The sequence below is a fragment of the Mytilus galloprovincialis genome, unplaced genomic scaffold (assembly GCF_965363235.1).
Source record: "Mytilus galloprovincialis unplaced genomic scaffold, xbMytGall1.hap1.1 HAP1_SCAFFOLD_42, whole genome shotgun sequence".
NCBI classification, from domain to species: domain Eukaryota; kingdom Metazoa; phylum Mollusca; class Bivalvia; order Mytilida; family Mytilidae; genus Mytilus; species Mytilus galloprovincialis.
In genome coordinates this window covers 61,912-86,660 of record NW_027467991.1, presented here as the reverse complement: position 1 = coordinate 86,660, position 24,749 = coordinate 61,912, and the positions used below count along the sequence as shown (strand labels likewise).

Genomic DNA, 24,749 nt, shown 5'->3' with positions numbered 1-24,749 from the left:
AGGAGAAAAAGTTGGACAAAAAAATAAAATATGACAAAATAAAATATCTCTCTTTTTTCCGGTAAATTAAAAAAAAAATAAGGAGAAGAGGGGTAGGAGAAAGGAGAAGAGGGGTGGAAGAAGGGAGAAGGGTACCCCCTGTCCTCCCCCTCTACAATAGCAACTACTCAGAAGTTTTATAAATATTTTTCTCTAATTTTTAGTCAATTTATCCCTTTCTAGTGCACCCATTGTATAAAAAAAATCCACGTGTGCTTCGTTTGATCTCAGTTCTTCATTGGTTAAAATCCGATTATGACGTCGAATTTTCTTGTTTTCCTCCGAATTTCCTATTGTGACGGCATGAAAAAAAGGCGACCATGCCTGATGACATCACATAGAAAGAACACATCTTTTTGCAGATCAGTCGCAAAGAAGGAATAAGTTTGCCTGCGTATTGTTAGAAAATCATTAGATAAACAGATTCCACCACCAAATCTCGTGTAATACGATATTTATCCACTCTCGACAGTTAAATTTTAAATATTTCTTCTTCCGAATACGGGAGTAGACTCCTAGGTAGGAGTGTAAAACGCTCGGCGAGTCTCGGGTTTAGTCGCACACCAGTCGTGTCCAATCCGGATCTCAAAAACCGATTCCGATATGCAGTTTATTGTATAATAGATACGTCAGCAAAACCAGTGTACACATCATGCACATATTTAATGGATTTGTCATAAGGCGCTAACAACAAAACGCAACGATAAGAATAGGAAACACAACCATAAAAATAATTATGGAGGAATGGTGAGACAGTGGCGGACCCCTCCCCCCCGTATTTTCCACCTTTACCAGATGAACCACTTCAGTTGGAAAATCCTCTAGAAGTGTAGAATCCCTTATTGTTGATTATTCACTATTGCCGTATTGGAGGGGGAGGACAGGCGTAAGGGAGACGGGGAGAAAGGGGGTAGGAGAAAGGAGAAAGGGGGTGGGAGAAAGGAGAAAGGGGGTAGGAGAAAGGAGAGGAAGGCTGGGAGAAAGGAGAAAAAATAAAATATCTCCTTTTAAAATTTTTTCTTATATTTCAAGAAAAAATATCTCAAAAGGAGATGTTTTATTCTAATGGGAGAAAGGAGAACAGGGGTAGGAGAAAGGAGAAGATGGGTGGGAGAAGGGAGAAGGGTACCCCCCTGTCCTCCCCCTCGTATTGGGCTATTCCAGAAATAATCCATACCCCCCTATAGTCCAAATAATTATGACGTCTTAAAAGGCTATTATAATTTTTTTCTTTGACGCCTTACATCGACGACGTTAATGTAAGGCGTCAAAGAAAAAAATTATAATAGCCTTTCAAGACGTCATAATTATTTGGACTAACCCCCCTATAGAAGGTTAAGGATTTCCAGAAAAAAAATCTGTTAAAATCTCAGATTTTCAAGAAAATATTCTGTAAGTTGTCAATAATTTCCAGATTATTTCAAAAATTCTAAAAAATATTCCAGGAAAAAAATGAGAATAATACTAAAAATTCCAAGAAAATATCCTGTGGAAATAAATATTTCCAGACAAATTTAATTTCCAACAGAAAAATTCCAGATAAACAATTTTCATGAAACATATAAGTTTTAATATTGTTTTTTGTGTGTCATACATGTAGATGATTAGATCAAACTGGCATTCATTCAGTGTATGGCAGCTGTATGCTTACTTGTTTTTGTTTAAATGTCTTTGTGATCAAGTTCATCCATTTCAAATGTACAATCATTCAATGGATAATTTATCTTGGGTCTTTTTATATTGTTATGATACATTACGGTCTCTGGTAAGGGTGAAGGTTGGCTCCTGTTGTAATGTTTAAAACACTACATTTTTTTATGCACCTTTTCTAAATCAGATGCCATTGACATTGTTCAGTGGTTGTCATTTGTTGGTGTAGTAACTTGTTCATGTTTCTGGTTTCTTTTTTTTTCATATAGATTCCACAGTTGGTTTTCTGTTATTTTTGGGGCCCATTATAACTTGTTGCTTGGTGTGAGCCAAGGCTCCATGTTTTTGACCTATACCTGTTAACTTTTTATGCGCTGTGATTTGGGTTGAGAGATGTCTCATTGGTATTCTTACCACATCTTCTTGTTTATACATGTAGGACTCTAAAGTGCGATGGTACTCTAAAGTGCGATGGTCACGCTAAAGTGCAATGGTCTACGCTAAAGTATGACGGTGTCTCACGCTAAAGTGCAATGTTTGTTTGTTCCCTAAAGTACGATGGTACAGCACGCTAAAGCGCGATGGAACAAAAGAGAAAGATTCAAGGGCACTAATGTCAAAAACAAGTCTTTTTGCGAAATCTAGTTTGCAATGATTCAACATATATACAACTTAGATTGACAACTAATACAAATAAATTTTGGAAAATCACTTGGATCATTTTGAATATCAATGTTTAGTGAGAGTTTAATGTCTCTAGCATATTTTGATTTTTCGTATTATAGGTGGTGAGCAGTTCTCTTTTCTGTAGTTCCACATAAACGACAGTTATAGTCTGGGTCCATTTTTTACCATATCTGTTGACAAAAAAAGACTATTTTGGATTTGTTTTAAAGGGTTGAAGGGTAGAAAAAGCACATCATAAGTTGTGATTGAAAGTTGTTTGTCTTACGTCCAGTGGCATGTATTTCATTCATATTTCGGGACTGTACATATTGAAAATTGAGCCGATTTAATCAAGATTTAAAAAAAGACAATTTTATTATAGAGCAATTATAAGACTTACAAATGTACTCCAAATCCAGGGCTGGTTTAACACCATGTTAAATAAGGCTTTACGTATATTATTATATACAGTGGCGGATCCAGAGGGGGGTTCCGGGGGTGCGCACCCCCCTTTATTTTGGCAGATCAATGCATTTGAATCGGGACATATGTTTTGCACCCCCCCTTTGCCCTGGGCTAGCACCCCCCCTTTCGAAAATTCCTGCATCCGCCACTGATATATGAAATATCCTGACTGCCAAATATACATCACTGATTTCTGATTTCATGGACATGTATATGTTAAGTGCACTGTAAAACAGTTTCAGTTTACGTTTTTGAAATAGACATTAAACCTTGTTTTTTAAGTGCATATATAAAGTATAAGATTTACAGTAGAAGTTGATAACTTTAAGATTTGTCCTTGTGAGAAAACAATACTCGGGTCATAAAGACTTTTTTTAAATCTTGGCTAGTATATATATTGGCATAGTCATACATGTTCAAATGATAAAATACTGACCATGGCTTTATATGATCGGAAAGGTCTTTCAATTGCGGGTAGACATGAAGTTTTTATATTCACAATTAAAAAGATATTAACCAACATTATATAAATAGCTACACAACGAAGTGAGATCTCTGTTTTCTTCTTCTGTATTTTGTTGATGTTGGTACTTGTTCGATTAATTTTCGTATTTTAAACTGGAAATTTCTACTTTCCAGGGTTATCCAGTACCTTAACTATATAGACTACTCGAAACTTCACAGTAATTATTTTTATCAAATATATTTATTTTTAACCGGCGGTAACCGGAACACACCTTAATTACGATTTAAACTTAACCCACAAACTAATGAAATATTGTCACTCACCACTTCAAAACGTTGTAGTATTCAAAGTTCTCGTCCGATTTTCTTGTTTTGTACATCAGTCGATTTGTTTTGAAAAATTGAATAATTCTGAAAGACCACAGACGAGATTGAAATAAACAAAGGGGTTTTCCGACAGGTATTAGAGATAACCTTTCGCAATAAAAACCACGTGATGATAAGAAGTATGTCTGGTCAATTTAGGACGGCGGCATCGCACATGGTCACAAAGGGCTATTAACGATAACATACTAATTAGTCAGTTTCCATATCTTTTCTACAGAGCTCCCCGGGTTATAAATAAGTGCTAACAAATCGTTGTAGTTCCTGTCAATATAATACTTCCATGGTTCAACATAAATAGATTGTTATATTGGTTATCAAAATCAGCTAGTGGCAAAATCTTCTGAGTTTTGAATTTTATAAGCTCCAGACATCCCCCCCTTTTTTTTGTAAAACAAAATTTTTGTTTAGTATGTATGTTATCTTTATATTTATATTATAAAATCTTCAATATAAATTTGAATAAGAAATGACTGATTTTCTACAAAAAAAAATTGTATACTGGAATGAAATTTGAGAAGTTATCAAAGGAGTACATGTAGGTTCAGTAAGACCCCTTTTTGGCTCCAAAATTAAGCAGCTTTGCAAAATTGAGCAAATGTAATCTTTTAGCTATTTTTTGGAAAGTAGAATGCTTCTGCTACATAAATATGTGCTGTTTTTGACAATACAATGTACATATATCGTGTACTAGCATCATAAAGTCATGCTAAATTACTGAAATCTTCACAATTATAGCATTTTAGTTAAATTTTAGACAGTTTCCGTCTAAAGCTTAGATAATGCAGCCTCTAATGAAGAGAAGTTATGTATACAGCATTACGGGTAACGAGGGTAAAGGGGCGAGTTTCTTCATATTTTGGCTTGGTAAATATGAATGTCATGTGAATATTCTGAGACATTTATTCAGGAGATTAAATATTTTCTTTGGTAATATCTTCTGACATCAGACTCGGACTTCTCTTGAACTGAATTTTAAATGTGCGTATTGTAAAGTGGCCGCATTCGTGTTCATTCATAATATTAAAATGTAAGTTGTATTTGATGATAATACATAACATATACATGATATATAAAGGTTGAGGATGAACACGGATGCGGCCACTTTCATTTTTGACGAAAACCATCTTAAAAGTGACGTTTTTTGGCATATTTGTTAGATTTTTAACCGGATTTTTGTGACAAAAATGTCGGTTATTGATTTGGGGATGTACGGCGGGCGGGCGGGCGGGCGGGCGGCAATCAAATGTTGTCCGTGCATTAACTCATGAACCGTTCAATCAAAGCTTTTAAAATTTTAATATGTTGTTACTGACAACTAAATGAAGGTCAAGTTCAATAATGGCGATTTTGACTTTTACCGTTCAGGAGTTATGGTTCTTGAAAGATTGAAAAATGAAGTTTCCAGTCGTGTCCGTGCATTTACGCATGAACTGTTCTACTAAAGCTTCCCAAATTTTAATATGTTGTTACTGATGACAAAATGGAGGTCATGTTTAATAATGACGATTTTGACTTTTACCGTTCAGGAGTTATGGTTCTTAAAAGATTGAAAAATGGAGTTTCCAGTTGTGTCCGTGCATTTACGCATGAACTGTTCTACCAAAGTTTCCCAAATTTTAATATGTTGTTACTTATGACAAAATAGAGGTCATGTTCAATAATGGCGATTTTGACTTTTACTGTTCAGGAGTTATGGTTCTTGAAAGATTGAAAAATGGTGTTTCCAGTCGTGTCCATGCATTTTCTCATGAACCATTCAACCAAAGCTTTTGAAATTTTTATATGTTGTTACTGATGACAAAATGGAGGTCAAGTTTAATAATAAGGATTTTGACTTTTACCGTTCAGGAGTTATGGTTCTTGAAAGATTGAAAAATGGAGTTTCCAGTCGTGTCCCTGCATTTACGCATGAACTGTTCTACCAAAGCTTCCCAAATTTTAATATGTTGTTACTGATGACAAAATAGAGGTCAAGTTCAATAAAGACGATTTTGACTTTTACCGTTCAGGAGTTATGGTTCTTGAAAGATTGAAAAATGGTGTTTCCAGTCGTGTCCGTGCATTTTCTCATGAACCATTCAACCAAAGCTTTTGAAATTTTTATATGTTGTTACTGATGGCAAAATAGAGGTCAAGTTCAGTAATGATGATTTTGACTTTTACCGTTCAGGAGTTATGGTTCTTGAAAGATTGTAAAATGGCGTTTCCATTCACGTTGTTGCATTTACTCATGAACCATTCAATCTAAGCTTTTCAAATTTTTATATGTTGATACTGATGACAAAATGGAGGTCAAATTTGATGTTGACAATTTTCACTTTCACCATTCATCAGTAATGGTTCTTGTGATATTGCCAGGACACAAATAAATATTAATAAATCCGGTTTGCTGTCGTTGTGACAGCCTCTTGTTCATATTTAAGCTTCAATCGGAGCGTTTTTAATGACTGATCATTTAAATCTTTTACATAAACTAATCGAATCAATTGAAATATACACTTAAGTGTTTAAAAAGTGTCCTAAATATCTCGTTAGATGAAACTGAAATTTGGGGCCAAAATCGGCCCTTACCGGACCTACTCCTTTAATGTTCTCATACCACAGTCACAATTTGAAAATGTTTTCTCCAAATACAAATGGTTTTTAAAAAAATTATAAATTAGTTCACAATACATTACAAAATAAATGTGTCTCTAATCTCATATAATTTCCTGTACATGCAGTTTTACAATTTTCTATTTGTCGCCTGCAACTAAAGTGGCCAAATCTAGACATCTAACAATCCTTCTTTGGGGAACGATTTATATAATTTCTTATTGTTTTCAAATTCCTGTATTTCTTTACATGTTATAATTTCCTAAAACATCATGAAATTAAAGAAAATTACAAAACTTTTAAACAATTGTTAAACTCTAAATTTGTATAATATGAATGACATTTGATTTTTTAAATGTATACATGTTTAACATTTTTAAAGTTAAGATAAGTTATGGAACTGAAAGATGATACATTATGTATATATATTCAAAACATATTCATATAATAGATGTAATCATATTAATCCACTTAGACAAATAGAGTCAATGTATTATAATGATTGATAAATAAACGGAAAAAATAACAATTTAAATAATAAAAAAATAAACTTTTCTAATTTTAAAACTGAGACTAAATATTTATTTTTGCAGAGCAAGGGATTATGGATACATAGTTCCTAGTATTTATCTCCTTTGTCTTATAACATGTGGTTCAAGTATTTGCATGTAGTATATTATGATATAATTAAAGTCCACAGAAATGGCCATGTGTTCACAGTGGGACTTCTTTAAAGCTTTTTAATTACTGATTGTTTGTCAACTAGATGGCTAGATAAAATAATCTTCAACCTCAACAACTATGAAAAGCAGTAGGTCCTGGTGTGTGGTTTCTCACAAATTTCAATACAAACATACTTGTAGAGAACATAAATCATTGTAAATAAAACCCTATAAATCCAGATAGTGAACTATGATTTTGTTTTTATTTTAAAACCATTAAAACACTGACTTGTAAATAGTTGTAAAAATCTTGATTTGTTATCAACATCCAGTATTTTTACTTAGTCATTTCTTTTGATTCTTCATTTCTTAGTATGGATGTTTTGCATTTTTTATCATAAACCTTATAGCTGCATTAAAATATGACTCCTTCACAATAAAAAACAAACTTGAAACAAAAAGATAACTATGGGTCTATAATCAAGTTTGATTACAAAATCAAAAGTTAAATATAATTAGTGGAATTTGGATGTTAGAACCATTTGTTATGTTTATAAAGGTTTTTTTTTTATCATTTTTGTCATGAATAAATTATAATATACACAGTATTCATATCAATTTAATTTCACTTAGTTCTAGAAATGCAAGTTTCAAAATATTTTTTTTAATCACAGGCATTTATTTTCTGAGAATTTTTTCCCTTATGCCATGACCATAACCATGATAACACATGTTTTATGAAAATGCAAAAAAGCAAACAAGTTCTATAATACCAATATACTGATATACATGCATGTACATGTAACTTCCATGGTAAAAGAAAAGAGGGGGAAATATTATTATCTCAATCTCCAATTAGAAGTTGTGAATTGTCCCAATAAGATTACAAATGTAATAGTAAACATGTCATGTGGTGTTGAAAGTATGCATTTCTTTTGAAGTATTATCACTATCAATATCTACATGAATATCATATCCCCTGAATGTTATGTTAGAAGCTGAGGTACATGAACAAATGTACATTTTTTTATTTTTTTTTAGGTCCTATTGCAAACAATTTCAAATTTACAACTCTCAGACTTAATAGATATAGGAAGATGTGGTGTGAGTGCCAATGAGACAACTCTCCATACAAATAACAATTTAAAAAGTAAACCATTATAGGTTAAAGTACGGCCTTAAGTTCAGTACTGACAACTCTGGCTTACAACATGTATGGACACACTTTATACATGTAGTATTAAAATAATAAAATGTGGTATCATTTCCAAATTGCCAATAAGACTACTCTCCAATAGTTAAGATAATCATGCCATCTGCTGTGGGTATTTTTCAATTTTCACATCTTTTGATCCACTGGAAGGCGTCAAAGCAAAAGCTTAAAATAGCTTTCCTAGACATCATAATTATTTGTACTAACTCCCCACCAGAGATCAAAAGATACAAAATTAACCACTTAAGAATATCGTACAGCCTTCAACAACGAGCAAAAACCTATTAAACCACTTTAAATTTCTGGTACATTGTTTGTAAAGATACATAGGGCTTTAGAATTACCTAATGAACTACAGATATACATACAAGCACAAATTTATCTTAAGTTTACTGAAAGCGACTAGAATCCAGATTTTCCATGGAATTTTTAAACTTTTATTGTTGCCTTCTATAGGATGCTCTGGATTTCCAGAAATTTTCTAATAACAACAGCATAATTTTCCATGGAATATTTTAATTTATCTTTTTGCCTTCTATAGGACCGACATGGAATTCCAGATTTTTTTCTGAACCACATCCCAAATTTTCCATGGATTTTTTTCTGAACCCCATATACCTTCTATAGGGGGGGGTATGGATTATTTCTGGAATAGCCCATTCACTACATGTATCTGTAGCATTAACATCCTGACACAAATATGTGTGCAATACGCATTGCTGAAATGTGACGTTTTTCTCCTCAAAAGATGATATTGTTGTAACAAATCTGTGTTTATTTTTTTTATAGTTTATGAGCATGGCACCTACATCCCCATTTATCTTGTTTGAAGAAAAATTGATGGAAGTCATCAAAAAAACACCAAAGACATCACCCCTGGAGATATATATTTTAAAAATATATCTGGAAATGAAAACAGAAACTGACATTGTTCAGGTTTGTACTATAGTCATGATAGTAGGATATAGACTGTCTGATGGACATGCATGACAATTTTTTATACCCTGTAAGAATATAAGATGGTCCCAAATGTTTGTTTGTAGACTGTTAACATCATGTAAAAACTTGAAGGCATTATTTGACGTTTTTATACCCCATCAAATGAAGTTTGTGTGGGTATATAGGAATCACCTCTGTCTGTCTGTCTGTCTGTCCATCCGTCCTGCTCATTGTCCTGAGCAGAACTTTTGTACCTTAGTACCTACATTGTAGGATTATCAAACTTGGTATGTGGATGAATCATATACGGGAGGTGGATGTGTCACGAATGAAATTATGTCACAATGACCTTGACTTTGATCTTCATGATAGCAAAACGAAGATGATGTGTCACGTACCAAATTTAGGTCAATGTGACCCTTGACCTTCATGATAGTAAAATGTCATCCACTTTTTTCTTTATAATTTTTAAAGCTTTTCTTCTTCATGTTCTTCATGTCATAGCTTTTGTACTGTAGAGCCTAGGTGGTTGTATCATTGGCATAGCTTTTGTACTGTAGAGCCTAGGTGGTTGTATCATTGGAAGATGAACTTCTTGCGATATCAGATGTAAGTCTCATGACTTATAGGGTTAGGCAAGTGAGAGGGAAAAAGGGGTGGGGTATAGAGTTGTGCTCATAGTTTCAAGTTAGATTTAATATGGAACAAGAATTTCATTGCAGACTCAATACACATGATACATTTACAAGTTTAACTTCATACCCTTGGGAAGGAGATTTGAAAGAATTTTGACACGCATCTTCATCAGTGATATCTCACCCATTATTTCATGATGTTATTATTATACAATTTTATTTCTATCTATTATTCAATTTTCCGTATTTAGCGCCAAAGTTCGGGAGCGGAGTATCACTAATAAGCATCAGTTCACACAGATTTCTTGTTTTGCTCTTGCATACATATATTATTATTTAGTGTACAGTTTTGTAACTGCTGAATATTGATTTTCATGTGTGTTATCTTTAGGAAGTAGGAACCAAGTATGACAGTCCCCCTCTAGATGAGAAGGACAGTTGTGGACAGAATTCAAGGAAAAGGAAAGAAAAGAATAGACTTTACACCTGGATAAAAAATTTCATAACAAGAAAGACGTGTGCACCTGTGGAATCTTGTGAGTTTATGATGTTTATCATGTTTATATGCACATTGATTTAAGAATTGAATGCATATTTTTTGTACTTAATCGGCGTGTAAAAGCGTTGACCGAAGCACATTTTATATAAAGCGTGGAAGCGCTTCATACAAAAAATGTGTGCACGGTCAACGCTTTTACACGCCCATAAAATGCAAAATCTGCATTCAATTCTTAAAATTACATTTTCAGTCAAAAAAAAACCAAAATCACATCAAAGTTCAAGGCAATATTTTTTCTGCGCCAGTCGAGTGTTTCGTCTATAAAAGACTCATTAGTGACACTCTTATCTAAAACTATGCAAATCCAAATCACTATGAAGTTGAAGAGATTATAAACCCAAAATATACCGAAACAGGGAACCAAAATAAGACCAAGGAAATCCTATGCCTTGAAGTAGAAAAACTTTATTGTTTTAAACAATTTCAAAATTTATAACAGCACATTTAGTTTGATGAATCACGTCAGCACCGAAGTGTTGACTAGCGGAGCGGGTTAACCTCTAGGAAGAATACCTCCACCAGCAGTGAAAACCATCATGGTGTTAAAAAAAAAAATCACATCAAAGTTCAAGGCAAGATTTTTTCTGCGCCAGACGCGCGTTTCGTCTATAAAAGACTCATCAGTGACGCTCTTACATGTATCTAAAACTATGCAAATCCAAAATCACTATAAAGTTGAAGAGCTTATAAACCCAAAATATACCGAAACAGGGCACCAAAATAAGACCAAGGAAATCCTATGCCTTGAAGTAGAAAAACCTTAGTGTTTTAAACAATTTCAAAATGTATAACAGCAAATTATGAATTTCCAACATAGTGTATTTTAACAGATTTGAGCTAGGACTTACATTTTCTGAGCTATAAGGGGCTAAAAGGGGTTAAAAAAGACTTCTCTTTTTTGTTCGTCAAATTTTTATTTTTCATCTTATTTTGGTTTTGTTTTTATGCCCCGCCACGAAGTGAAAGGGGCATATAGATTTACCCTTGTCCGTCCGTACATACGTATGTACGTCCGTCTGTCCCGATCTTGGTTAAGTTTTGCGTTAAGGTCCATTTCTCAGAATGTGATAATGATGTACCAATGATATTTCATCAGTATATTCTTCTTAAATAGTACTACATTGATCAACAACATTTGGGTCAATTTGACCTACATTTCATGCTTGATTGACTTCAATAACTTTTTTCATAAATGACCATTGTGAAGAAACCTATTGTAATATATGAATGATATTTCACCACTGTGGTGTTCCTATGTAGTGTAACACAGTTCAACAGTTCAGCATCTTTTGGGTCACTATGACCTACATTTTATGCTTGAGTGATTTTGGTTAAGTTTTGCGTTTAGGTCCATTTCTCAGAACCCTATGGTAGTGCATCAATGATATTAGACTGTTGTAGTGTTCTTGCTTAGTGCAACACAGTTCAGCATCTTTTTGGTCAATATGACCTACATTTTATGCTTCAGTGGTTTTGGTTATGTTTTGTGTATAGGTCCATTTCTCAGAACCCTATGGTAGTGTATCAATGATATTAGACTATTGGTAGTGTTCTTGCTTAGTGCAGCACAGTTCAGCATCTTTTTGGTCACTATGACCTACATTTTATACTTCAGTGATTTTGGTAAAGTTTTGTGTCGAGGATTATTTCTCAAGAACCTAATGTAGTATATCAATGATATTAATGTATTGTAGTGTCCTTGCATAGTGCAGCACAGTTCAGCATCTTCTAGAATACCATGACCTACATTTTATGCTTGAATGATTTTGGTCAAGTTTTGCATTTACTGCCATTTCTCGGAATCTGTGGTAGTGTATCAATGATATTACACTGTTGTAGTATTCTTGCACAGTGCAGCACAGTTTGACCTCTTTTTGGTCACTTTGACATATCTTATGCTTGAGTGACTTTGGTTTAAATTTGCCATACAGCTCTTTTCAGCAGCATTTTGGTCAATTTTTACATGAGAGAACATGGAACCTCATATTGATCTAAATGGCAGGGCATCTGTGGCTTACAGACACATTTTCTAGTTTTTCTTTATGTTCCTTATGAACTTTCGCAACAGTAGAGTACGACAGATTTAGCATAGCTTTTACCGTTTTCGAGCTATTAGGGGCCAAAGTGGTGCTAAATAAAAAAAAAACCAAAAAAAAGTTTTTTTATTACTAATCAGAATTCTCTGTCCAGCATATTACTGTGTCCAGCATATTATTGTGTCCAGCATATTATTGTGTCCACTTTAGTAGTGTGTCAATGCTTGCCCAAATGAACACCTGTTCGACCACTGCGGTCGTATCATGCTGCGCTTGGCGTAGCTCTTTATTCTGGTAATGCTTCAACCAAATGATAATATCTTTGGTATGTAGCCTTATTATGAAGAGTTACAGATTAAGTTAGAGTTTGGTGACGGTTCAATGATTTTCACGGAAGCTACAGCCCTTGGACATAGAAAAATTCAATATCAAAGAAATTGTAAATGTAAAACCACTGGCAGTGGGGCTAAACAAACCAAATATAAAACATACAAAACAATAAAAAGTAAAAGACATAGGTTAAAGGTAAAAGTGGCCCAAAATATAAAATATTTCTATACATACAAAATTACAGTGAATTATAAGTATTCCACACTTTTTTTTGTAATGTTCAACCAATTGATTTTATTTTTGGTATGTGGTCTTATCATGAGAAGTTACAGATTAAGTTCTACTTTGGTTGTGGTTGAATAATTTTTACGGAAGTTACGCCCTCGGACTTAGAAAATTACAGTGAATTTGAAGTTTTCAGCACTTTTTTATGTCCCGCCACAAAGTGGTCGGGACATATAGTTTTACCCTTGTTTGTCATTCTGACTTGTTGCGCAACAACCAGTTTTCCAGACTTTTTTACTAAACACCTTGAGATATTGAACTGATTTTTGGTATATAGATATTTATTGATGTTACAGATTGAGTTTGAGTCTTGTTACGGTTCATTGATTTTCACTTTTGTCGTTCAAGAGTTATGGGACTTTGTTCATTGAAAATTGACATTTTTCACAAAAACTCAAGTTTACTTTGACCAATTCTTACTAAATTTTAACATGATGTTACATGTAGGTCCTATGTAGAGTAAATGCCTTTGGTTTTTGTTATTTTCCCTATTGTCCTTTTAGAGTTCTGGAGTTGGGAGCGGACTAAGTAACTTACTTTTTTTTTGTGAATAACTAAAGAATATTTTTTTCCTATTTTCATTTAGATTTTTTTTGGTTCTATATTTAATTTATTATTTTTTTCATTATTTTATTAAATTTTATTTTTATAAAAATAATTGTCTGTTTGCTTTTAAAATTCACATAGTGTTTCTTCTTTTGTTTTGTTTGAAATAGACATGATCTGATAATTACAGTCGAATCTGCTTAATCCGACACCTGAATATTCCGACATCCTGTGAAATCTGACAAAATTTACTGGTCCCGAAAGTTTTCTTTAACATTCTTTGTTAAAAAATCTTCTGTATTCCGTCACCCGTCTACTCCGTAATCCGACAGCATTTTCAAGTCCCAGCCTTCATAAGTACTCTAATTATACTTGTTTAATCCGACCCTTTGATCTCCTTAATCAATTTATAAACAAGGTAATCATAATTCAGTCAGGTGTATTTCATGCATTTTTATTAAAGGTAATTTAATCCATTACCTGTGTACACAAATATCTTGTTATTTTTTATTGATCGGATAGGAAATTTGAGGCTCAGTACGGGATAAAAACATTTCTACAACATATGGAAAATATATAAATCTTAATACATACTTTTCATAATGTCTTTCTTAATTCAATGTGAGTAAATTGTTGGGGAAAAAAATCCAGACGAAGAAATATTGCTAATTGGACTGTGAAATGATTTCATTTTGACAGTTTAATTTATGTGACCAGTGTCGAAGACGATATTCCGACTAAATGATACAAATAACCATGACTGGGAAAATAGTTAAACAATTGATGAAGACTAACACTGTAAATGTTCTAAGAACTTGTCAATCTCACTGAAATTTATCGTACTAAATATTTACAAGATCTTGGGAATTCGTACTTGACGTGGTGTAATGTTTCATAAACACTATTTTTCTTTAAAGGATCTCCTTAGTAAAACCTATTTTGGGTGTTATTGCCCACGTTTGTATCTTACATGCTTATTTCACTTTTATCAAATGTGAAACCCGAGTATTCCGACACCCTGTCCAATCCGACATATTTCTCTGGTCCCGAGGTGTGTCGGATAAGACAGGTTCCACTGCATATGTTTTGAAATGAACTATAAAAAAAATTCGGAATGGGCGTATATTGCACTTGTGGCGCAGCTGTTTATTCTAATTCTGATTTCCAATATATTTCAATAATAGTGAACTACCAACATAATCGTGGCAAGCAAGTTAGACTGTCAAGAAAGTAAGCATATCAAACACATTACTGTATGAAGCAAGCTACTGGTAACACAATTCCTGTGTTGACCACAATATAGGTTATTGAGTAGTCAACAAAGTAGGTTGTTGAGCACCTCAGTTTGTATTGATAAAATTATCTGTAATTTCAAATGTTATTTTGGACTGTCAATTAAGTCATTTTAAGCTTGAGAGGCAAAATAAACCTTTGCAAAAAAAAAGCTCAGACCTGTCCTCTGTTTATCATTGGATGAAAATCTTATATTTTCAGTTAAAGAAAAATGGACCAGATTTGCAGATGCAAATCCATCTGTGGTGATGCAGTACGTCATAAGTAGGCCCAGGGTAATAGAACAACTGCAATGCATTTTGGACTCTGATTCAGGTAAATTTAGAGTTTTACCAAAGAAACAAATGGAATTGTGAATTCAAAAACATGTGTTTTTGATTTCTGTTTAATAATTGAATGATTAATTGTAATATGTTTTGCATTAGTCCATGATTGCAGAATATTTAATTTATTTCAGACAACATGTATGAAAGATGAGCATTGTTGATTGCTTTATAGATTATTATTAGGGTAATGTGAGCTTTTGCCACCATGAAACATCTATCATAACTTATCACACTTTAATCTTCCCCTCTGAAACCGCTGGGCTAAATGGAATCAAACTTGGCAGGATGCATCTATGTAAGGTCTGTTATAAAATTGCCTCATTTCGTCCTGATTGGACAACAAAATTGGCTGCCATGGGCAATTCTTGATGCTCACCTGAGCCTCTAGTTTTTTTTTTATTCAGTCATCTTCAAAATTGTTACTAAAAGAATGCATAGATCACACACAAAAAATTAAAACGGCATTAAAATTGCTATATTTAGCCATTGATATGTTTGGTTAAGACTATCCAGGTAAGCAATTTATGTTAGTTAATGAAATATCTTTCCTTATTCAGAGAAAGAGTTAGAAATAGACAGAGAAGAAGATAGAAATACTCAGATGGAAGGTGTAGAGGCAGAAGAAGATTTTGAGAGGGAACAGTTCATCGATTCAGAAGAGAATATTATCAATGAAGAAGAGGGTATAAATATTGTCAAGTGCTGTTTTTATCCCCCCTGCTAAGCGAAAGCGGGGGGATTATGTCATGTATGTAATGCAGTCCGTCTGTTTGTATGTATGTAATGTCATGCAAAATCTCAGAAACTAGAAATGATGGAAACTTGAAACTTGGTAGCATGTTAGAGTATGTGATCAGGGTATGAAATTCATGCCCTAGGGCAAATTTATGAGCGAAATTTCGTTTTTGAGATAGGCAGAAAATGGTGAAATCTTCCAAAATATTTACAATAGGAAGTTGGTTCCAACAGTATGACCTCCCATTATGGGTACCAAGTCTAGCAGTGGCATGGTATTTTGCCTGCAAGCCCTGAGGGCATTTTCCTAAGGGTTAAAAATAATGACAAAATCGATTCTGCACGAACTCCTCTTACACCTTTCATGGTAGAAACAAGAAAATTATAAGTGTATAAGTAGTACTATGAAAGTTGTCTGTGTCGAAGGTTTCGGAATTTTGAACTTTGCCCTTAGGGCAAAATGATTTCCCACCAAATGATTAATATGCGACATCTTTTGGTATGATTATGATCCAAGCAACTAACTTTTTATACCACCGCAAAAATTTTGCGTTCGTATAATGGTATCGCCCCTGTCCGTTGGCGTCGTCGGTGTCGGCGTCGTCGTCGTCGTCCAGATTAATGGTTTCCGGACAATAACTTAAGTTCTGATAGAGCAAATGCTACGAAATTTTAACACAAGGAATATAACCACAAAATACAGCTTGGGATTGTTTTTGGGGGTTATGCCCCCGCCGGTTCCTGAAATAGGGGCCAAAAAGGGCAAAATAAGTGTTTATATTAAATATGATGTAGAGGATTTATTTTTATGCCCCACCTACGATAGTAGAGGGGCATTATGTTTTCTGGTCTGTGCGTCCGTTCGTCCGTCCGTCCGTTCGTTCGTTCGTCCGTCTGTCCCGCTTCAGGTTAAAGTTTTTGGTCGAGGTAGTTTTTGATGAAGTTGAAGTCCAATCGACTTCAAACTTGGTACACATGTTCCCTATGATATGATCTTTCTAATTTTAATGCCAAATTAGAGATTTTACCCCAATTTCACGGTCCACTGAACATAGAAAATGATAGTGCGAGTGGGGCATTCGTGTACTGAGGACACATTCTTGTTTGTTCAATTTTAATCAAATTTTTTTCATAATGTTCCTTATGAAATCCCGCAACTGTAATATTGCAACGGATTTAACATAGCCTTTACCGTTTCCGAGCTATAAGCGGCCAAAGTGGTGCTAAATCCCAAAAAACGAACTTTTTTATTTCTTGTCCGATTTCAATGGGTTTTTTTTTTTTGATTCCTCATGAAATTTTAAGCGATTTGAGCTAGGACCTACGGTTTCGGAGCTACAAGGGGCCAAAAGGGGCTAAAACTGCCTTCTCTTTTTTGTTCGTCAAATTTTTATTTTTCATCTTATTTTCATTTTGTTTTTTTCATTATGTTCCTTATGAAATTCCGCACCGATAGTATGTCAACGGACTTAACGTAGCTTTTACCGTTTCCGAGCTATTAGGGACCAAAGTGGTGCTAAATAAAAAAAAAAAACTTTTTTATTTCTCGTCCGATTTCAACGGGTTTTTTTTCTTTGGATTCCTTATGAAATTTCCAACTCAGAAAATTTTTACCGATTTGAGCTAGGACTTACGGTTTCTGAGCTACAAGGGGCTAAAAGGGCTAAAATGAACTTCTCTTTTTTGTTTGTCAAATTTTTATTTTTCATCTTATTTTGGTTTTGTTTTTTTCATTATGTTCCTTATGAACTTCCGCACCGATAGTATGTCAACGGATTTAACATAGCTTTTACCGTTTCCGAGCTATTAGGGGCCAAAGTGGTGCTAACTCCAAAAATAGAACTTTTTTATTTCTCGTCAAATTACAACATTTTTTTTGTTTGGATTCCTTAACAAATTTCCAACCCGTTTGATTCTCTCCAAATTTAAGCTGGGACTTACGGTTTCCCTGCTACAAGGGTCTTAATTTCTGTGTCCAGTATATTACTGTGTCCAGCTAATTACTGTATCCAGCAAATTACTGTGTCCAGCAAATTACTGTGTCCAGCACATTATTGTGTCCACTTTAGTAGTGTGTCAATACTTGCCCAAATGAACACTTGTCGACAACTGCGGTCGTATCATGCTGTGCTCGGCGAAGCTTTTTATTATGTATTAGTATAACAGTTGGAACAATACTGTATGTTTGGATTCCAAATATGGCAATTCCAACTTTGGTAAATTTCCTGAAAGTCTCAAAGACTGTTTAAATTTTGGAAATGTTCCTTGAAACTAATTGTGTTTTACAATAACATATAAAAAGATATGCACACTTGGATTTTTAAAAAATGCCAATTCCAGTTTTAAGAAAATTCCTGAAAGTCTCAAAGACTGGCAAATCTTTGAAAATGTTCTTCAAAACTTACTATTCTTACATTGCAAAAACAAACAAAATATTTTTGAATGTTCAGATTTCCATTTTTGGTAAATTTCCTGAAAGTCTCAAAGACTCATTATTTTTTCAAAATTTAACTTGCAATTAATCTCTTTTGCTACATTTTATTTATTGGAATTACATGGAACACTAAGATTTCAAAAAATTGCAATTCCAAGTTTTGTAAATTTTCTGAAAGTCTTAAAAAGACTGCTTGATTTTTGGAATCATTCTACAAGACTTACCATATATATATATCATAAAAACTAATGAAATGTTTTGAAATGCTCTGATTCCAAAAGTTGCAATTCCAACTTTGGTAAATTTCCTGAAAGTCTCAAAGACTAGTTAGTTTTTGAAATGAAACTTTTACGCTGATGCTTGTAAAATGGGTTAAAACAAGTCCAATGTTTAGTGTGGTATAATAAAACAATTATGTCCTTCATGAAAAGTTAATATCCAAAATTGTTAAATCTCGAAAGGGGGAATTTCCCTTTGGCTATGCCCGCAGGAAATAACCTCTTCCTCGATTTATCAATTTTGGATACAGTAAAACCTGTGTAAACCGGCCACCTCTGGGACCGTCAAAAAGGGCCGATTTAGGCAGTGGGTCGGTTTATTCAGGTTTTCAGATTGACAGGAAGTCAGTGGTTCATGACGTCAGATATTTTACAGAACTGCATATTTCATGCAATTAACAAATAATAAGCTTGTATAGTACAGTAGATTACTGACATATTATAAATTAGTGTATTGAATAATAGAAAATTCTGAAACTAATTTTATTTAACCTAGAGTGCCGATGATTTGAACACAATATATATTTGGACATGTCCCTGCTTTTTACCATTTTTCTACGAACGAAACATCTTCAATCATTGCTCTCATTGGTATGAGAAAGTTAAGAAATCCATCATCTTTGGAATTTGAAAAATGATTCATACATTTAATGTTTGTGAAGAAATACTCATATGAAGTTAAAGTTTCTGGCTCGTCCGCTTCATTTTCACTTTCGCAGATTTTGTTTGCGTCGGAATCTCCACATTGTTTGAATTGATAAACACGAGTTGTTTTTCTGTCCATAAGTTTCCTCCGTAGGCATTGAAGATTAATTTTCCATAGCAGTTATTTCGTTTCAAAAGTGGTCGGATCTCTGTCGACTTGATCAGTTGATTGACATCAATCAATACCGTTATGATAAAAGGCCAAACCGGTTTTGACAGGTAATAATTAAAGTAATTTACTGTATTGGGACTAGATAATTAGATCGGAATTCCGAATAGACAGGGTCCGGTTTACAAGGGACATTTTTGCAAAGAATATTAAGGGAAGGAAGTGGGACTTTAATTTTCGGCCGGAATTGACAGGAAACCGGATTACTCAGGGTCCGGTTTTCACAGGTTTGACTGTATTAACTTTCCATGAAGGTCATAATTGTATATTATACAATTTATGACTTTTGATGAGGTGGATACAAGGATTTATTTACCTTGTACAAATATTTCATGTGATTAAGGTCAATATTTAAGAAATAGTTCAAGACACTGAGGGCCTTTTGGAGTGGCCTGCCAGTCCATATATTACAATTTGGCCTAAAGTTTCAATGAACAATTTCTTTAATTATACTTTCAACTGTCCTTTACAGTAACATGACTATCAATCTTTATTTTTAAAATTTTGTAAAAAAAAAAAATGAGTCTTTCATTGATATTTTATTGTAATAATTTGATACATTATTTAGTTTTACCCCCGCTTAAAAAAACGGGGTATATAGTATTCGTTGTGTCCGTCCGTTCATCCTTCCGTCCCTAAACTACTGAAGGGAATTCCATGAAACTGTCAGAGAATCTTTGTTACATGTTCCCATTGTGCACCTCCTAATTTAGATTTTGATCCTACCAATTTCTGCGGTTTCCAATAGCAAATCATGGACTTTGTCTGTCCCTTCGTCCGTCATACTAAGCCATCCTGTTTACGGACTTAGTACATATATTAAACATATGGCTGTTAATGAAAAACATGTTCGACTGTATTGACTAATATCTCAAAAACCATTCATTGCAAACAGAGAAAATGTGACAAGGACAAAAATGTTCAGAATGACAAGATCTATTTAATTTATATTTATGTCAAAATTGTTGGATACTCCTGCATAGGGGTTATTGGCCATAAATGACAGTTTTTGGCAAATTTGAATGCTTTTGGCTATTATCTCATAAACTATTATCACTGTGCTTAAACGGCTGTGGGTAACTTAAGTTACCCACAGCCCAATATGGCGGCGTAAAATAATGCGATTTTAATTTTATCAAATATCTTTAGATTTACGCATTAATAATTCTTTACAAGTTGTCAATGTATTGTATCTAAGGCAAAATAATCAACTGAAAACAAAAAATGTAATGCATTTTGTCTTAGCTTAGCGTAAGAACAATTTTAAAAATGGCAAAAGATGTCCGTAACTTTTCTTAACCGAAAACTCTGGCTGTGGGTAATTTTTCTGTTGTAGCCTTTGGATGCATAATTTTTGCGTATATAAGGATTCTTTATACATAATGATCTGACATTTGTTTTCCTTTTCCACGGACACCGAAGAAAATGACACTCACAAACATGGGGATAATACCAACTTAAGCGCTTAACTTTGGTCCGTTTAGCTGTGCTGGATGTACAAATACACAGTCAGGTCCGGTCAGATTAGGGACATTAAATCCGATGCCTCGTATAGGAAGAGTGCCACGCTCTCTACGTTCATGAAAATATAACATAAAATTGCGTACCAATACAGGATAATTTGTACATTAAACATGCAATAAACTTCAGCATTTCAGCTACTGCAATTTACAATCATTAGATCTGCAAGTTACACGCATCCGCTTTACAAGTTAAGGGCATCTAAACTGTAGAAAAAGCAGCAGGTACACGCATCTTACAGCTCACTAAGAGCTTTAAAAATGAAATAGCTAGACATATAATAAACATGATTCTGGTCTATATTAAATCTTGAGACACTGACCTTTTCCTAAATTGCAAAATTCAACAATTGTAACAATTTTATAGGCTTAAAAGCTAGAAAATATAATGCCCATATTTTCGTATGCCATCTACGGCTAACCGTAACTGCATTTACGGGCATCGGCTTTATACCAGTGATTTTCCACTATTAACAGCTACCGAAGGAGAGACAGGGTTTCAAAGAACTCAATAAATCATTATCCCAGTAGAAATTTTATTTTCAACTGTTTGAAGAAAAACAACAATGTGATCCTGGCAAATCTATTTGAAATTACATATATGTAATTGCACTATGTTTCGATGAGTAACACAAGTAAATAATGAAGAAAGTTTATTAACCCAACTAGTCCTGGTTTCTTTAAAAATAAGGCTAAGATATTTTCATTGTTTCAGTATTAATGTACGGTTTATTCCCTTTTGTAATTTCATCTGAAAATTTGAATATTGGCACCGCATAGAAGAAAAACATTTAAGCTACATGTTCAGATTTTTCGGCTTCTTAATATTCATCTTAAACTAGTTGATGAAGGACAGCCGTGGTTTGTTATTGTAAAAATGTATGTTGCAGTACTGTGTTGCTGTAATTTTATGAGTAAAACAGACAGAGTGATATCACATATAATCTAGAATAAAAAATGTTGAAGGGGTTTAGTGTTTTGCTTTAAGGGATCGTTTCGAAAATTGGAACTTCTGACTATGAATTCCCCTTGCCGTTTTTGGGAATAAGTAAGGCGTTAACCTTTACTCTTTACTGTAACTAAATGTAGTTGTATACCAACTTACGATATTTCATAGCTTACCTTTATATTTTTGTGTATAACAATATAAATTCTGAGAAAAGTTAAAGACACATCATGAAGTTACGGACATCTCTGTAAATTACGTAAAAAAAGTTACGGATATCTCTTGTAAAAGTTACGTACCTCTTTTGGACTTTTAAAATCAGTTGTTTTTCGACTTATTGTTTTATACTTAAGTTATTTCTACTTTTATTAGTGCGGGCGAAACTGATATACATCTTCTTGAAAGCTTTATCTTCGTTAAACAACTTTGTTTTGCTTTAAAATAACTAAAATCTATATAAACAGAAGATGTCTTGCGCCATCTTGGGCTGTGGGTAACTTAAGTTACCCACAGCTGTTTAAGCACAGTGATTATAGATAGAAAAAAAAATATTTTAGATTGCAAATATGTTCAGCAATAAAAGCTCTACACACAGTTCAAATGACCACTTGTTATTGGATTTATTGCCCTTAAATGTTTATTACTTGTTTATTACCATATCCTCTATTTTTATATTTTCACCGATTTTAGTGCTTTAAAAAGTATCTTTTAAACTGTTATAGATATATTGAAAGTTTGAACAGCAAAAATGTTAAGTAGGACAAGATCTAAAAAATACAGCCAGTGGGTCTGAAATCATCCTCAAAGGAAGATTTAGACAAATTTGAAAACAGGTGAGCGACACAGGCTCCTTGGAGCCTCTAGTTACCTTTCTTGCAATAGTTACTAGCTGGTTCGTGTCAAGCGCAAAATTATTATGATTTACATTCAGAGTGGAATTGGTAACGACACGGACACATAAATATTCTGAAATATAAAACAGCAATACAAGACTTGACACAGCTTGTTTTTTTTTTTTTGTCAGATCATACATTATTTTTTTTATTTTGGTCCTGGTAATGAAACATCTGTCAAATATGATATTCATCTTTTGCAGATCTACCAACAATGGAAACTCCAATTTCCTATCCAAAAAGGAAAAGAATTCCTAGAAAAATATATACTCCAAGCAGCAGTAAAGTAGCTGAAAAGCAAGAAAACAAGAAAAGTAAGAATTGCTGATTTGTATTATTGGTTTCTGTTTTGGTCACTTAGCCTGAAAGGCTTGCAAGTTTTTGCCATCACTAAGCATTTTCATCCATTATTTATCGTCTGTCTGTTGTCCATCCATCCATAATTTATGTTTTATTTTGTTCTAAAACATCAAACGGACAGATGGATCAGTATAAACAATATGCCCTTCACTTATTGTCACGGTGGCACGAAAAAGGCGTCTAATTTTCCATCTAGTTGTAATTTGACCATGTCATGAATATTGTCCAAGTCCCTTCCAACAACAATCGTCAATTTAAGGAAAAAAAATCCAGTAAATTTTCAAAAGTTGTAGGCTAAAAAATATCTTTAAACCTGAATTTCTTTTTATATTAAATAAAATTGACAATTTCGATTTTCAGTTATGTCAAAAGTAGTCATATTTTTTCCAACAAAGTGAATTTTTACAGATTTGAGCTAGGTCTTAAGGTTTCAGAGCTAAAAGGGGCTAAAACGGACTTCTCTTTTTTGTTCATGAAATTTTTAATTTTCATATTTTCATTTTGATTTTTTCATTTTTCATTGTTTTCCTTATGAACTTTTGCACTGGTAGAGTCTCGACGGATTTAACGTAGCTTGTACCGTTTCCGAGCTATTAGGGGCCAAAGTGGTGCTCAATCCCAAAAAACAAACTTTTTTATTTCTCGTCCGATTTCAAAGGTTTTTTTTCTTCTTTAGAGTCCTTATGAAATTTCCAACATAGAGAATTTTAGCAGATTTGAGCTAGGACTTGCAGTTCTTCCAACCTATTAGGGGCCAAAGTGGTGCTTTTTAGTACTAATGTAATTTCTGTGTCCAGCAAATTACTGTGTCAAGCATATTATTGTGTCCACTTTAGAAGTGTGTCAACACTTGCCCAAATGAACACTTGTCGACCATTGCGGTCGTATCATGGTGCACTCGGCCAAGCTCTTTATTCTTGTATGTTGTTCATGAATTCAAAAATGCTTCATCCAATTGAACTGAAATTTTAAAATTAGGCTGGAATTGGTAATGTCTGGTTACCTTTTGTTTTTTTCCAATTTTGCGATGTGTCCAGAGTATGGGACTTTGATTTTTATAAAAAATGCCATTTTTCTTGAATGTCGTACAGTAACTCAAAAATGCTTCATCCAATTAATCCGAAATTTTATAATTAGGCTAGAATAGGTAATGCCTGGTTCTCTTTCGTTTTTTTTCTGATTTTTCTATATGTTGTTCTAGAGTTGTGGGACTTTGGTGTTCAAAAAATGCGTTTTTCTTGTATGTTGTACACTAATTCAAAAATGCTTCATCCGATTGAATTGAAATTTTAAAATTAGGCTGGAATTTGTAATGCCTGGTTCCCTTTCACTTTTTATTAGCTCACCTGACCTGAAAGATCAACTGAGCTATTCCCATCACTTGGCGTCCGTCGTCGTCGTCCGTTAACTTTTAACAAAAATCTTCTCCTCTGCAACTGCCAGGCCAAATGGAACGAAACCTAGCCACAATCATCCTTAGGGTATGATGTCCATGTCAGTCAACCAAGATGGCCGCCAGGGCTAAAAATAGAACATAGGGGTAAAATGCAAATATTGACTAATTTCTTGAAAACCATTGCAGATAGAGAAAATCTGACATATGCAAAAATGTTCAGAA

The 24,749-nt window shown here is 33.7% G+C and overlaps 1 protein-coding gene across 6 annotated transcripts in view; it reads left to right on the top strand.

The window, feature by feature from the left end:
- Nucleotides 1–662: 662 nt before the first annotated feature.
- LOC143059916 (uncharacterized) overlaps nucleotides 663–24,749 on the top strand; it is a 43,830-nt gene continuing 19,743 nt past the window's right edge. For all 6 annotated transcript variants that reach the window (XM_076233495.1, XM_076233499.1, XM_076233494.1 and 3 more), the window contains exons 1-6: nucleotides 663–786; nucleotides 8,932–9,078; nucleotides 10,108–10,252; nucleotides 14,967–15,080; nucleotides 15,649–15,774; nucleotides 22,975–23,085. In XM_076233495.1, coding sequence (XP_076089610.1) covers nucleotides 784–786; nucleotides 8,932–9,078; nucleotides 10,108–10,252; nucleotides 14,967–15,080; nucleotides 15,649–15,774; nucleotides 22,975–23,085 — 646 coding nt within the window. In that variant the 5' untranslated portion in view covers nucleotides 663–783. The remainder of the gene's footprint in view (nucleotides 787–8,931; nucleotides 9,079–10,107; nucleotides 10,253–14,966; nucleotides 15,081–15,648; nucleotides 15,775–22,974; nucleotides 23,086–24,749) is intronic.